Raw genomic sequence first — 14,631 nt, 5'->3', positions numbered from 1 at the left:
ATGGAAAAAAATAAGCATAGTTTTCTTCCCTATTTGAAAAAATAACTCAATGTTTGTGTATAGCTTTGTATAATTTAATTAAATTTTGTTTCCTCAGAAATGTCTTTGCACAAACAAGGAAAACGTAACAACAATTGTTAATTACTTTAATGAATTTGAGTGGCGGAGAAAATGTCATTAATTACGTCCGAGGTTGACAAGAAAAGTAATTAGTATTGAAGTTAGAACTGTACTCTTGAAACAGGACACCATTAATTTTCTTTAACACGCAATTTAACTGCAGCGAGTTTTCGCAATCTTATCTCATTCAGAACTGCTGGGCCATTAAGGCGAGCCTAATTAAAATTAACGCCTCTGCGATTATTTTTGTTTAAACTCCGGACGCGTTCGTTCACCATGAATTTTGTATTCGAAGGAACGCACAGAATTGAATGGTCTTCTAATTGATGATTGAATATTGCGTGTACAACATGATTATGTTGTAAGCAATTGGCACAACATACTTTTTCACAACTATGGTCAAAAGAAATTTACAATATTTGTTCAAAATAATCGTTGTATTCAAAAAAATAATGAGTTTTTTGTAACATGTCATGAAAAATAAACCAATTTAGGTTAATTACCAGCCCGGCGCAAAGGAATGATAAAAAAGCTTGAGTGACATTATCAACACTCATGAAAACCGCTTATTCTACTAAAAATTTATCGCACTTAACGCACTTCCTGGGAAATTTAGGACGGGAAAACAAGAGGAAGGAAAAGTCGTATATTAAAAAATGTCGTCGAAACTCGCACAACCAACTGTCCACGTAGAAGTTTTCGTCGCTGATAAATAACCTCGATGTTGGGTCAAACATTTCACTTGAGGACATGATGAGGTGTCAAGTGTTTCTTCTTCTGCTCGTTCCTATTCAGGTGGAAAATATTCATTTTTCCCATCACAAAATCCTTTTTTTAAATTATTTCACATTCAAATTTGTGTTTTCAATTTCATTTAAAGTATCAATTGTAGCACTTTTTACTCAAAGTAATTAAATTTAACAAATAGACTACAATACCCACAGTTAAATTATAACTTCACCTTTTCCCAAGATCAATTAAAATTTTTTATGTATTGATTTTGTTTCCATCTTAATTGAACGTGATTTGGTGATTTTTTTTAACAATTTTGGTTGTACGAGAAAAATTCTTTTATAAATTTTAAAAATTAAGTTTTTTCCAATGACATAATAATCTTGCATCCTTGGAATTGTCTCATCAAGAAACCAAAGCTAATACAGACAAAATATGTGTTTGCTATGTGCAAAAGTGGGAGCATAACAACCACAAGTCTACCTTTCATTGACAAAACAATTTTGGTAAAATAGATTAAGTTTTACTTAAATGGCTGAGTACCTTTTTTAATAAACAACAATAAAAAAATTACTCTGGAAGCCATTAAAGCAAAATCGTATGCTATTTAGTACTAAGGTTTAAAAATTGCTTTTATATACACATCGAAACCGATTGATTTATTTGTCTTTATGCTGGAAAATTGTACATGAAAATCATCCGTGTTCTCGACATGTAATATAAATTAATTAATTTACAATCCAATTTAGGTTTTTACTTTTGACTTTTCTTCACGTTGGCAAACCGGAAATGGAAACGAAAGTCAAGCGCTGGCCGATGATGGCGATGACGCGTGGCCAACCTTGGACAAGGAGAGAAGTTCGTTTTTGAAATTTGAAATCGATTTCGGTGTAAAATTGGAGCAAATCTTCTTTTTTCCAGTGCTGCCTCGCGACGGCATTTCTGGTCGGATCATCGGCGGCACCAACGCCATCCTGTCCCAGTTTCCGTTCTTCGCACTTATTCATCACAACTCCAACCCGCAGTGCGGCGGCTCGTTGATCTCCACAGAGTGGGTCATGACGTCGGCCCGGGGCCTTCAGGGGTGAGACATAATTCCCTGTTCTAACTGCTTAAAAAGTGCTACGCGTTGATTGATATATCAATTCACTGAAATTTGATTTTGTGATGTACAATTTGGACAAAAAACAAAAACAATAACTAAAATTTCCTAAGGTAGCCCAAATTCCTTTTGAAGGTAAAATTGAAGTTGCCATCTGTTGACGCACATGAGGACTATTTTCACCTAAAAATCTCAAAATCTCGTCTAGCAATTAAGGAACATAATCAAAGTTATATTTCAAATAATAACTTATTTGTCAAAAACACGTGAAATCTGAAACCTCATATTCTTGCCATATTCAGTTTTGGAAATTTTTCAAACTTCGAATTTTGGTTTTTGATTATTCTTTTTGTTGTTGCGCAGGACACAGCTGAATAGCTACGTAATATATTTGGGAAATTTGGCGAGTCAAACGCCGTTCTCGTCAGGGTACGTCATGGTGGTGCCAATCGCCATTTTCGTCCACGAGCTGTACACCGCGACCAATTACCAAAACAACATTGCCCTGCTGCAAATCCCCGCAGTCACCTTGACGGGTGAAAGATCTTAATTATTTTCAATCTAGTGACTATGATTCGCAACCCCCACAGCCAACATCCAGCCGGTGACGCTCGCCCTCGACGCCACCAACAATTTCAACGGCCAGGTCGCCACCCTCATGGGATTCGGAAAAATTGCCGACACCGGTTATTTTAAAATTTTATTTTTTATCCAAGAAAAATAATTTGAGACCGAATTAAATTCGAGTGAAATTTCTTGTGGGTCGATTCATTTTCTTTAATAACGACAAATGTCACTTTTTGCAGGAGGTTCGGCGTCCTCAACGACTCTGAGGTTTATTGACATAACTGTGAACGACGGGACACTGTGCACGTCAGCCTTCGGATCTGGGTCTTACACAAGCTCCAACCTTTGCGCAAAAGATCCCAATGGCGTGAAAGCGCCTTGCGGGGTGAGTCAATATTTCAAATTTATTTGCAAAGGCCCAGCCTTTCAATTATGAAAATTCATTTTTTCGGGCATTTAAATAAAAGGGAAATTAGAGATAAGAATAAGTTTATTTTGCCCCTAGTTCAAAAACACAAGACGCAATTTTGGAGGAGGCGATGAGAAGAAATTTAAAAAAAAAATCTCTCCCATTTAATTTAGACACGAGATTACGGTGATCCACTGGTGTACCTTGATGGAAGCAACAATTGGATACAAATTGGTATTGTATCCGATATCTCAAACCAATGCTTGGCAAAAGCGACGAGCTTCACGCGCGTTGCTGCATTTACAGCGTGGATTGCATCAAAAATGCCAAGTACGTTAAATTTAATACCGCGCGCTTGTGGATAACATTTTTGGTAAAAAAAAATTGTAACATTGATCCACGCAGGATTTTACCCATTGTTGAAAATATTCAATACTAGCAAAGATTGGAAAATGAGTTTTAATTATAAATTCAATTTTGCAGCAACTACATCCACAACAACAACCCCAACAACAACAACAACACCTACAACAACTACCACAACACCAACGACGACGACTCCCACAACAACAACGACGTCTCCAACTACAGCAGCACCTACCACAACCACAACTGAGCCAACAACAACGACTCCCACAACAACAACGACCCCCACAACAACAACGACGACTCCAACTACAGCAGCACCTACCACAACCACAACTGAGCCAATAACAACCACATCGGACACAACTACACCCACGGCAGAGCCTACAGCACCACCAGCAGAGTCAACAACCACATCAGATACGACTACACCTACAGCACCACCAGCAGAGTCAACAACCACATCGGACACAACCACACCCACAGCAGAGCCTACAGCACCACCAGCAGAGTCAACAACCACATATGATACGACTACACCTACAGCAGAGCCAACAGCACCACCAGCAGAGTCAACAACCACATCGGACACAACTACACCCACGGCAGAGCCTACAGCACCACCAGCAGAGTCAACAACCACATCAGATACGACTACACCTACAGCACCACCAGCAGAGTCAACAACCACATCGGACACAACCACACCCACGGCAGAGCCTACAGCACCACCAGCAGAGTCAACAACCACATATGATACGACTACACCTACAGCAGAGCCAACAGCACCACCAGCAGAGTCAACAACCACATCAGAGATAACTACACCCACAGCAGAGCCTACAGCAGCAACAGCTCAGCCAACAACAACTACAGGTTTGTATGTTTAAAGAGGATGAAACCACCATATTATGGCAGCTGCTGCATAAATTCTCCTCAAAAACTTTTATTTTGGACCAAAGGGATCATTTTCATATCAAGAAAATTAGAGATCACCCCATAAATTTGTGAGAAAAACGCTTTCTATGTACAATACCCAAATAATGAAAAAATTTCATATTTTTCAAATTCTAATATGGTCACCAGAGATAAGCAAGGGTTTACTGAAACTGCTACCAAATGTTCAAGGTTCAAGATCAAAGGTCATTGACCTCGACAAAAATTTAGAATGTACAGTTTATAAAATAAGGCTTATTTCAAACAAATTGAGTTAGGTTTTATTGTATTACATTTAATTTTGAAAGATTTGAAAAAAAATTGGTATGAGTTTTCGTTTACTTTAATTATTACCTGTAACTTCATTAGGCCAAGTACGGCATTAGTTGGTCTCTATTCATACACACGTGCAAATGTTTGCATTAAATGAATAAAAGCGCATACATTTGTGCATGATGTGTTGAGCAAAAAAATCAATAGATGCAATTCTTAAGAAGGTGGGAAAGCCTTTGGATACAACTCTTCATCGACGATTTGCTGAAATAACAGCTATTTAAAAAAAAAAATTGATTATTTTGTGATCAGCTTTTAAGAGTATAGTAAACACACCTTTTTTTAATTTGGGCAGTCATGTAGTTATCATACCTGAGCTGGGTTAAAAAAACTTGATTCTGAAAATTAGACCGAAAACTTAGCCATCATAGATTTTTTGTCGGTCAATTTTTGATTTAGTTTTGACACACAAAATGAAGTCGTGCGTACTTAACCGTATATTTGCAATGTAAAATAAGCTGAGCGCTTAAATTCTTAAAATAATTTAAAACTGTACTTTTATGTTTAAATGATTTGTAATTTCCTTGGAAAAATAAACATTTTGTAAATTTTGTGCAGTAGCAGTACCGCCAGTGCCGCAACCTGGAAACTGTTCGTTTCCCAGTTACAAGGTAAAGTGAGAATATTGAAAAAAATTGACCTCTACAAATTAAAAAACAAACGCACTCGCAGAAAATGTTCAAGTGTTGCAAGAACGGGCCTAAAAGTCTGGTTTCCAGCAAAAACTCTAAGACCTCGTGCAGCTCGACCAACGGAGCTTTGAACGCGTTCAACGTCTTCTCGCTGAACAAGCAGCAACTTCTCCTCAATTCTCCGGCCAACTCGATCCGCTTCCAAAGTCAACAGGTCAAACTGGCCTTTGGCAAAGACGCCGTGCGTCATTTCAAATAAAATTGATACAAAAACTAATCAAATGAAACTTTTCAGTGCTTTGTCAATTGTTACTTGATGAAAAAGAAGATCGTAAGAAAGTTTTTTCCTTTCAAATCTTGACATGGGTTGGGTCCCCCAATTTTTGATGAAAATGTTTAAATTTAACGTGTAAGATAAAATAGAACCAAAGGATTTGAGTATTTTTCAAAATTTTCTTTTTTACAGGGTCTCTGAGTCTGAATTTTTCCAAAAAGTGTTTTTCCGAAATTAGAATATTTAACAGATTCTTCAAAATCAGAGGATCCTTGCCACTTGTGTCTATTTAAAACAAAAAAAATTGCCTAATGAATTGCAGATGTCTGCGCAATACGTAATCGACGAGACCAAGCTGGCCAAATTTCTGACCGCCAGACAAACGTGCAGCTTTTGGAAAAAGACTATTTCAGCCGCAGCGTCCGAATGCATTTCCACTGTCGGAGGTAAAACAAGACAAAACACCAATGGGCCTGTTTTATTAATCTTGAACTTCAGCACTTGACATTCCCGACTTCATCTGGCAAAATCAAAATTGCCCTGGAAATGCGTTCGTCGTGGTGCAGTGCGTCCTCCTCAGAACGATCCACGTAATTTGCAATTATTCATAATAATTTCCCCAAATTTAACTAAATCAATCAAATCTTGCAGAGCTGCCCGAACACAGGTACCAATTAAGTGTTATCCACATATGCAAGTTTTAATGCGTTTTTCGCCAACAGTATCGAGCATTTCGTGCATAACAAGGTACCAACTGTTCAACAAGTGCTACCCAAACATTCTTACTCAGGCAATATGAATGATGATTACGAAGGCCTGGTCTGATACATTGAAAATTTTGATTCAGTCCACAATTTTGTGTTTCATATATTTGTGTATTTTTTTTTATAGCGAGTTTTTTTTAATCTGTATGAAAAAGTAAATCTTTGGTTCGGTTTTTAAGTTTTGAACCATAAATAACTTTGCACGAAAGAATTGATTTTCCTTTTAAAGACCCAGCACTCCATTATTCTGAAGGGTTGTAATTTTATGAAAAATTTTTCTAAAAAATAAAATGACATTGCATCAATGATGCAGGCAGAACCTCTCTGGAAAGAACACCAATTTATTTATTTCTCTTACACAGCGCATTGTCGCAACCATATCTCGAAACTGCTGGGTCAGTACGATAAGCCTAATTAAAATTAACTCGCACACACGGGTATGAACTGTGAATGTCTTTGTTTAACCTTTTGACGATTTCCCCCCGCCGCGGACCATGCATTTTTAATTCAAGCAACCCACACTTGTCTTTTATGTTTTGAATTTTTTGTCGAAAACTCTGGAAAAATACCAGCACGGCAGAGGAAAGTTAAATGGCGTGTTATCTACAAACTGAAAAACCAAATTGTGATAAAAATTATCACACTTCCTTTGAAATGTGGAACAGGTTGGAAAAACATAGCGATGGAAAAGTCGTAAATTCAAAGGTGCACGCCCGAACCACAAGAGTCCACGTACAAGTTTTCGTCGCTGGCAATTAACCTCGATATTGGGTCGTACGTACGTTTCACTTCAAGACATGATGAGGTGTCAAGGGATTCTTCTCCTGCTCGTTCCTATACAGGTGAAAATAATCAAACCCTTTACTTACACTAATTTGTTTCTTTCCTACATTTCTATTAATGAGAAACTTAAGTACTGATTTTTATTTAAGTATCAATTGTGGCTTCCGTATCCGTACGTTTTGTTTCTCTGGTTATTTATTGATAAAATTATATTTAAATATTAGTTGTGTCAGAAGTTATCAAACCAAAAGTCTCGAGAACAATAGAATGATAAAATTTATGAAGTTACTAAAGCCAAATATTTAGTTTTTGGACTAAGGTAATTTGCTTTATGGTTACAATCAACAAAATTTTCTCCCAACCGCCAGTTGATTAATTTAACTTGATGCAGGAAAATTGAACGTCAGAATAATCTGCGTTTTTTCTCCAGTTCGAACTCGGGGTGTAATAAATAAATTAATTTCCAATCCAATTTAGATATTTGCTTTCGAATCTTCTTCGTTGTGGCAAACCGGAAATGGAAACGAAAGTCAAGCGATGGCTAACGACACGTGGCCAACTTTGGAAGAGGAGAGAAGTGCATTTTTTTACAAAATTTTGGTGTGAATTTTTATTGAATCTTCATTGTTTCCAGTGCTGCATCGCGACGGAATTGCTGGTCGGATCATCGGCGGGTCCAACGCCATCCTCACCCAGTTTCCGTTCTTCGCTCTCATTCATCAAAACGGCAACCCGCAGTGCGGTGGCTCGTTGATCTCCACCGAGTGGGTCATGACGTCGGCCCGTGGCCTGGCGGGGTGAGACTAGTTTATGTGCATTCGGACGATAAGAAATTATGTCTTGATTATTTATATATATTCAATGAAATTTTGATTTTTGAGTAAGCATTTGGATATAAAAAGACAAACTATTCGTTTCACAATATAATCACATGATCACCTACTTTTCATAAAATCGCGAAATCTCAACCATCATATTCTTGCCAAATTCAGTGTATTCAACCACGAAATTTGGTTTTTGGACGATTCTCTTCACCAACCAAACAGTTTTAAAGCCAGGGTTAAATTTTGTTCGGTTCAAGTTGAAAATTTTGTTGCTACACAGGACACAGCTCAATAGCTACCAAATATATTTGGGAAATTTGGCGAGTCAAACGCCGTTCTCGTCAGGGCACGTCGTGGTGGTGCCCACCGCCATCTTTGTCCACGAGCTGTACACCACGAGTTCGCAACAAAACAACATTGCCCTGTTGCAAATCCCCGCAGTCGCCACGACAGGTGAGAGTTTTCAACTATTTTCAATCTATAATATAGTGAATAAAATTCCCCACAGCAAACATCCAGCCGGTGACGCTCGCCCTCGACGCCACCAACAATTTCAACGGCCAAGTGGCGACCGTCATGGGATTCGGGAAAATCGCCGACACCGGTTATTATGATTTTTTTTTATCATAAGAAAAATGATTCTAGATTTTCCTCAATCCCATATTAAATTCGAGGGAAATTTCTTGTGGTCACTAATTCATTTTCTTTATAAGACTCATATAACTTTTTGCAGGAGGGTCATCAAGCTCAACGACTCTGAGGTTTATCGACCTGACTGTGAACGACGGGACACTGTGCACGTCAGCCTTCGGATCTGGGTCTTACACAAGCTCCAACCTTTGCGCCAAAGATCCCAACGGCGCGAAAGCGCCTTGCGGGGTGAGATGAAATTCCAGCAGATTTATTTCCCAATACACGCCCAGTTTTTATTTTCAATTGTTGAGATTGGTACAATTTTATATTCCTTTAGCTTAAAAACGCTTGTTGTAAATAAGGAGGGGGGAATCGATCGACAATAAGAAATTTTTAAAGAAATTCATAAATTTGATTTAGACACGAGATTATGGTGATCCACTGGTGTACCTTGATGGAAGCAACAATTGGATACAAATTGGAATTGTCTCCGATATCTCAAACCAATGCTTGGCAAAAGCGACGAGCTTCACGCGCGTTGCTGCTTTTACAGCGTGGATTGCATCAAAAATTCCAAGTACGTGTAGTTTTAACAAACATGACGCGCTTCCACGTTTTGCGCTCCCCGCTCCGCTCCCTCTCATTAGCAAACTCATCGCTCCGCTCTTTCAGTTTTCAAATTTTTTCGCTCCGCTTTCACGCTCTTCCGCTCCGCTACCCGCTCCTTTTATGATAATTTTATCGCACGTAAAAATAAATCAGGTTCTCTGAAATTAATCAACTATATACTCTCAGTTGCGCGTTCTATGATTTTTAACACGTAATGTAACAAGTTTTTTAGGTAATTCTTGTAATTTTGTCAAATGTTTTTGAAAGTTATTATTTATAAGTGTGAGCGTGTTGTGTCGTGTTTGCGTTGTTAAGTGTATTCCAGTTTCCGTTTTAAATTCCCAAAAGAAATTTTAACGAGGATTCCAAAACTGAGTGAGGAATCCAATGCTCAGAAAACGAATTAAAATGTCAAAATTTCAAGCGCAAGCGGAGCGAATGCGCGGGAGCGACACGTCATGTCTGAGTTTTGATTAACCCATGTAGATTAAATTTTTAATCAAAACCGTATTGACGGAGTCAGGATTTTGTCCACCCGCTGAAATATATAAATAATAATGAATTGAATAATTTGAAAAATAGAATTAAATATTCAATTACGCAGCCACAACAACAACCTCAACCACTACGACCACTACACCAACAACTACTACCACCACACCAACAACTACGACCACTACACCAACAACTACGACTACTACACCAACAACTACGACCACTACACCGACAACTACGACCACCACACCAACAACTACGACCACCACACCAACAACTACGACCGCCACACCAACAACTACGACCACCACACCAACAACTACGACCACTACACCAACAACTACGACCACTACACCAACAACTACGACCACCACACCAACAACTACGACCACGATACCCTCAACAACAACAACAGAGCCAATTACAAGTACCACCACTGAGCAAATTACAAGTACAACCACTGAGCCATTTACAAGTACCACTACCGAGCCACTTACAAGTACCACTACCGAGCCAATTACAAGTACAACCACAGAAATATTTACAAGTACCACCACTGAGCCAATTACAAGTACCACCACTGAGCCAATTACAAGTACCACCACTGAGCCACTTACAAGTACCACCACTGAGCCAATTACAAGTACCACCACTGAGCCAATTACAAGTACCACCACTGAGCCAATTACAAGTACCACCACTGAGCCAATTACAAGTACCACCACTGAGCCAATTACAAGTACCACCACTGAGCCAATTACAAGTACCACCACTGAGCCAATTACAAGTACCACCACTGAGCAAATTACAAGTACCACCACTGAGCCATTTACAAGTACAACCACAGAAATATTTACAAGTACCACCACTGAACCAATTACAAGTACCACCACTGAGCCACTTACAAGTACCACCACTGAGCCAATTACAAGTACCACCACTGAGCCATTTACAAGTACCACCACTGAGCCAATTACAAGTACCACCACTGAGCCAATTACAAGTACCACCACTGAGCCACTTACAAGTACCACCACTGAGCCAATTACAAGTACCACCACTGAGCCAATTACAAGTACCACCACTGAGCCAATTACAAGTACCACCACTGAGCCAATTACAAGTACCACCACTGAGCCAATTACAAGTACCACCACTGAGCCAATTACAAGTACCACCACTGAGCCAATTACAAGTACCACCACTGAGCAAATTACAAGTACCACCACTGAGCCATTTACAAGTACAACCACAGAAATATTTACAAGTACCACCACTGAACCAATTACAAGTACCACCACTGAGCCACTTACAAGTACCACCACTGAGCCAATTACAAGTACCACCACTGAGCCATTTACAAGTACAACCACAGAAATATTTACAAGTACCACCACTGAACCAATTACAAGTACCACCACTGAGCCACTTACAAGTACCACCACTGAGCCAATTACAAGTACAACCACTGAGCCATTTACAACAAGTACCACTACCGAGCCATTTACAAGTACAACCACAGAAATATTTACAAGTACCACCACTGAACCAATTACAAGTACCACCACTGAGCCACTTACAAGTACCACCACTGAGCCAATTACAAGTACCACCACTGAGCCATTTACAAGTACCACCACTGAGCCACTTACAAGTACCACCACTGAGCCAATTACAAGTACCACCACTGAGCCAATTACTAGTACCACTACCGAGCCATTTACAAGTACAACCACAGAAATATTTACAAGTACCACCACTGAACCAATTACAAGTACCACCACTGAGCCACTTACAAGTACCACCACTGAGCCAATTACAAGTACCACCACTGAGCAAATTACAAGTACAACCACTGAGCCATTTACAAGTACCACTACCGAGCCAATTACAAGTACAACCACAGAAATATTTACAAGTACCACCACTGAACCAATTACAAGTACCACCACTGAGCCACTTACAAGTACCACCACTGAGCCAATTACAAGTACCACCACTGAGCAAATTACAAGTACCACCACTGAGCCATTTACAAGTACAACCACAGAAATATTTACAAGTACCACCACTGAACCAATTACAAGTACCACCACTGAGCCACTTACAAGTACCACCACTGAGCCAATTACAAGTACCACCACTGAGCCATTTACAAGTACAACCACAGAAATATTTACAAGTACCACCACTGAACCAATTACAAGTACCACCACTGAGCCACTTACAAGTACCACCACTGAGCCAATTACAAGTACAACCACTGAGCCATTTACAACAAGTACCACTACCGAGCCATTTACAAGTACAACCACAGAAATATTTACAAGTACCACCACTGAACCAATTACAAGTACCACCACTGAGCCACTTACAAGTACCACCACTGAGCCAATTACAAGTACCACCACTGAGCCATTTACAAGTACCACCACTGAGCCACTTACAAGTACCACCACTGAGCCAATTACAAGTACCACCACTGAGCCAATTACTAGTACCACTACCGAGCCATTTACAAGTACAACCACAGAAATATTTACAAGTACCACCACTGAACCAATTACAAGTACCACCACTGAGCCACTTACAAGTACCACCACTGAGCCAATTACAAGTACCACCACTGAGCAAATTACAAGTACAACCACTGAGCCATTTACAAGTACCACTACCGAGCCATTTACAAGTACAACCACAGAAATATTTACAAGTACCACCACAGAAACATTTACAAGTACCACTACCGAGCCACTTACAAGTACCACCACAGAGCCTTTTACAGCAACGCAGCCATCAACAACTACAGGTAGTGCGTTCAATTATTATATTTTAATGAACAATACCTTCATTTAAGCAAGTATGACATTAGTCTGTGTTCATACAGGTGCAAATGTTTGCTTGAAATTAATATTAGCTCCTATTTATTGCTCTTAAACGTAATTATCTTAAATAACTGTGAGGGAATTTTGATCAGCTCGCTTCACTTCCTATTGCAACTTTTTAATCTGAAAAAATTTTCCGGAAAACGTTTTGAAATTTTAATGTAAATACAAATAAATTTGGCTTCTGAAGGATGATTTTCAGAATGGCATTATTTTCTCAATAAATATTATTATTATTTTTTTTCGGCAATATATCAAATTGGTTCTTAATACATAGTTATGTATAGCACATTTGATATTTTCATTTATTTGAGTTTTTTTTTTGACACAAAAAATGCAATTCAATATAATAGGATGTGAGGCTAAAATCCTAAAATTATAGGAAAGATAAATTTTTTTATGAATATTTATTTTCCTGGAAAAATTACATGGAAAGTTTATGGACATTTTATCAATTTATGCAATGCAGCTCCTCCAGTGTCGCAACCTGGAAACTGTTCGTTTCCCAGTTACAAGGTAAAGTGAGAATATTGAAAAAAATTGACCTCTACAAATTAAAAAACAAACGCACTCGCAGAAAATGTTCAAGTGTTGCAAGAACGGGCCTAAAAGTCTGGTTTCCAGCAAAAACTCTAAGACCTCGTGCAGCTCGACCAACGGAGCTTTGAACGCGTTCAACGTCTTCTCGCTGAACAAGCAGCAACTTCTCCTCAATTCTCCGGCCAACTCGATCCGCTTCCAAAGTCAACAGGTCAAACTGGCCTTTGGCAAAGACGCCGTGCGTCATTTCAAATAAAATTGATACAAAAACTAATCAAATGAAACTTTTCAGTGCTTTGTCAATTGTTACTTGATGAAAAAGAAGATCGTAAGAAAGTTTTTTCCTTTCAAATCTTGACATGGGTTGGGTCCCCCAATTTTTGATGAAAATGTTTAAATTTAACGTGTAAGATAAAATAGAACCAAAGGATTTGAGTATTTTTCAAAATTTTCTTTTTTACAGGGTCTCTGAGTCTGAATTTTTCCAAAAAGTGTTTTTCCGAAATTAGAATATTTAACAGATTCTTCAAAATCAGAGGATCCTTGCCACTTGTGTCTATTTAAAACAAAAAAAATTGCCTAATGAATTGCAGATGTCTGCGCAATACGTAATCGACGAGACCAAGCTGGCCAAATTTCTGACCGCCAGACAAACGTGCAGCTTTTGGAAAAAGACTATTTCAGCCGCAGCGTCCGAATGCATTTCCACTGTCGGAGGTAAAACAAGACAAAACACCAATGGGCCTGTTTTATTAATCTTGAACTTCAGCACTTGACATTCCCGACTTCATCTGGCAAAATCAAAATTGCCCTGGAAATGCGTTCGTCGTGGTGCAGTGCGTCCTCCTCAGAACGATCCACGTAATTTGCAATTATTCATAATAATTTCCCCAAATTTAACTAAATCAATCAAATCTTGCAGAGCTGCCCGAACACAGGTACCAATTAAGTGTTATCCACATATGCAAGTTTTAATGCGTTTTTCGCCAACAGTATCGAGCATTTCGTGCATAACAAGGTACCAACTGTTCAACAAGTGCTACCCAAACATTCTTACTCAGGCAATATGAAGCTTATGAAGACTACGAAGGAGCTGTTCCTAAAATGATGTGTCTGATTCATTGAAAAATTTGATTCAGTTTGTAAAATTTGTCTTTTTTTACTCTTTTTTACAGGAGTTTTGGTTCGATGTTTGAAAAACCTTGTTCTCAGCTCTTAGGTTTGAATCATAAATAATTTTGAAAGAAGAATTTGCCTTTTTATTTTCCAAGAATTATTTATTCACAATAAGAAAAAATATAATAATAGAACCTACGTGATGAAAAGGAGAGCAAAATTTTTTTATTTCAAAGGTACAAAATGTGAATGTATGCAACCGGCAGGGCATGAAAGTCAAGCAGGTTGCTCGCATCAGAATGAGAGACCAAGAGAGAAACTTTTAAATTAATAAAGAAAGAAATTTTCAATACAACTTTGGGGTTTTATAAATACATTTATTTTATGTTCTGCACAAATTTTAACAGTGGCCGTGCGAAATATCAGACGAGACTGATAAGAGAAAAATCTGGAACAACATTGCACGAAAATTAGTTATCAAAGCGGAATGAGTCATGCACTGTGCATCACC

General features: G+C 38.6%; 3 protein-coding genes across 3 annotated transcripts; all 3 read left to right on the top strand.

Annotated features, from left to right (window-relative positions):
• The first annotated feature begins 790 nt into the window (after window positions 1-790).
• Window positions 791-6,554, top strand: LOC132195794 (mucin-2-like). Its single transcript, XM_059618004.1, has 15 exons — window positions 791-915; window positions 1,602-1,710; window positions 1,774-1,936; window positions 2,318-2,490; window positions 2,545-2,640; window positions 2,761-2,906; window positions 3,104-3,260; window positions 3,414-4,172; window positions 5,124-5,176; window positions 5,238-5,438; window positions 5,493-5,528; window positions 5,794-5,917; window positions 5,970-6,061; window positions 6,123-6,138; window positions 6,194-6,554. The coding sequence occupies exons 1-15, from the start codon at window positions 871-873 to the stop codon at window positions 6,268-6,270; spliced, it is 2,247 nt and encodes a 748-aa protein (XP_059473987.1). The 5' UTR covers window positions 791-870; the 3' UTR covers window positions 6,271-6,554.
• A 1,001-nt stretch (window positions 6,555-7,555) lies between these two features.
• LOC132195793 (mucin-2-like) lies at window positions 7,556-12,659 on the top strand. The gene is made up of 8 exons (XM_059618003.1): window positions 7,556-7,595; window positions 7,653-7,815; window positions 8,123-8,295; window positions 8,351-8,446; window positions 8,576-8,721; window positions 8,896-9,052; window positions 9,689-12,388; window positions 12,655-12,659. The coding sequence occupies exons 1-8, from the start codon at window positions 7,556-7,558 to the stop codon at window positions 12,657-12,659; spliced, it is 3,480 nt and encodes a 1,159-aa protein (XP_059473986.1).
• Window positions 12,660-12,893: 234 nt separating this feature from the next.
• Window positions 12,894-14,116, top strand: LOC132195739 (uncharacterized). The gene is made up of 7 exons (XM_059617918.1): window positions 12,894-12,980; window positions 13,042-13,242; window positions 13,297-13,332; window positions 13,598-13,721; window positions 13,774-13,865; window positions 13,927-13,942; window positions 13,998-14,116. Exons 2-7 carry the CDS (start codon window positions 13,045-13,047, stop codon window positions 14,072-14,074), a joined length of 543 nt encoding a protein of 180 aa, XP_059473901.1. The 5' UTR covers window positions 12,894-12,980; window positions 13,042-13,044; the 3' UTR covers window positions 14,075-14,116.
• Window positions 14,117-14,631: the final 515 nt, after the last annotated feature.

The sequence above is a fragment of the Neocloeon triangulifer genome, unplaced genomic scaffold (genome assembly GCF_031216515.1).
Source record: "Neocloeon triangulifer isolate White Clay Creek 2 clone unplaced genomic scaffold, ASM3121651v1 ptg000010l, whole genome shotgun sequence".
Lineage (NCBI taxonomy): Eukaryota > Metazoa > Arthropoda > Insecta > Ephemeroptera > Baetidae > Neocloeon > Neocloeon triangulifer.
The sequence above is the reverse complement of the archived record's forward strand: the minus strand, read 5'-3'. Positions and strand labels throughout refer to the sequence as shown.

Excerpts from the sequence above, each read along its gene's own strand:
- LOC132195793 (XM_059618003.1), top strand. The coding sequence starts at position 7,556 with ATGGCTAACGACACGTGGCCAACTTTGGAAGAGGAGAGAA. Across the intron at positions 7,596-7,652 it reads AACTTTGGAAGAGGAGAGAA|TGCTGCATCGCGACGGAATT; the intron begins GTGCATTTTTTT and ends CATTGTTTCCAG. Across the intron at positions 7,816-8,122 it reads TCGGCCCGTGGCCTGGCGGG|GACACAGCTCAATAGCTACC; the intron begins GTGAGACTAGTT and ends GTTGCTACACAG.
- LOC132195794 (XM_059618004.1), top strand. The coding sequence starts at position 871 with ATGATGAGGTGTCAAGTGTTTCTTCTTCTGCTCGTTCCTATTCAG. Across the intron at positions 4,173-5,123 it reads TCAGCCAACAACAACTACAG|TAGCAGTACCGCCAGTGCCG; the intron begins GTTTGTATGTTT and ends AATTTTGTGCAG. Across the intron at positions 5,177-5,237 it reads GTTCGTTTCCCAGTTACAAG|AAAATGTTCAAGTGTTGCAA; the intron begins GTAAAGTGAGAA and ends ACGCACTCGCAG.
- LOC132195739 (XM_059617918.1), top strand. The coding sequence starts at position 13,045 with ATGTTCAAGTGTTGCAAGAACGGGCCTAAAAGTCTGGTTTCCAGCAAA. Across the intron at positions 13,333-13,597 it reads ACTTGATGAAAAAGAAGATC|ATGTCTGCGCAATACGTAAT; the intron begins GTAAGAAAGTTT and ends AATGAATTGCAG. Across the intron at positions 13,722-13,773 it reads ATGCATTTCCACTGTCGGAG|CACTTGACATTCCCGACTTC; the intron begins GTAAAACAAGAC and ends CTTGAACTTCAG.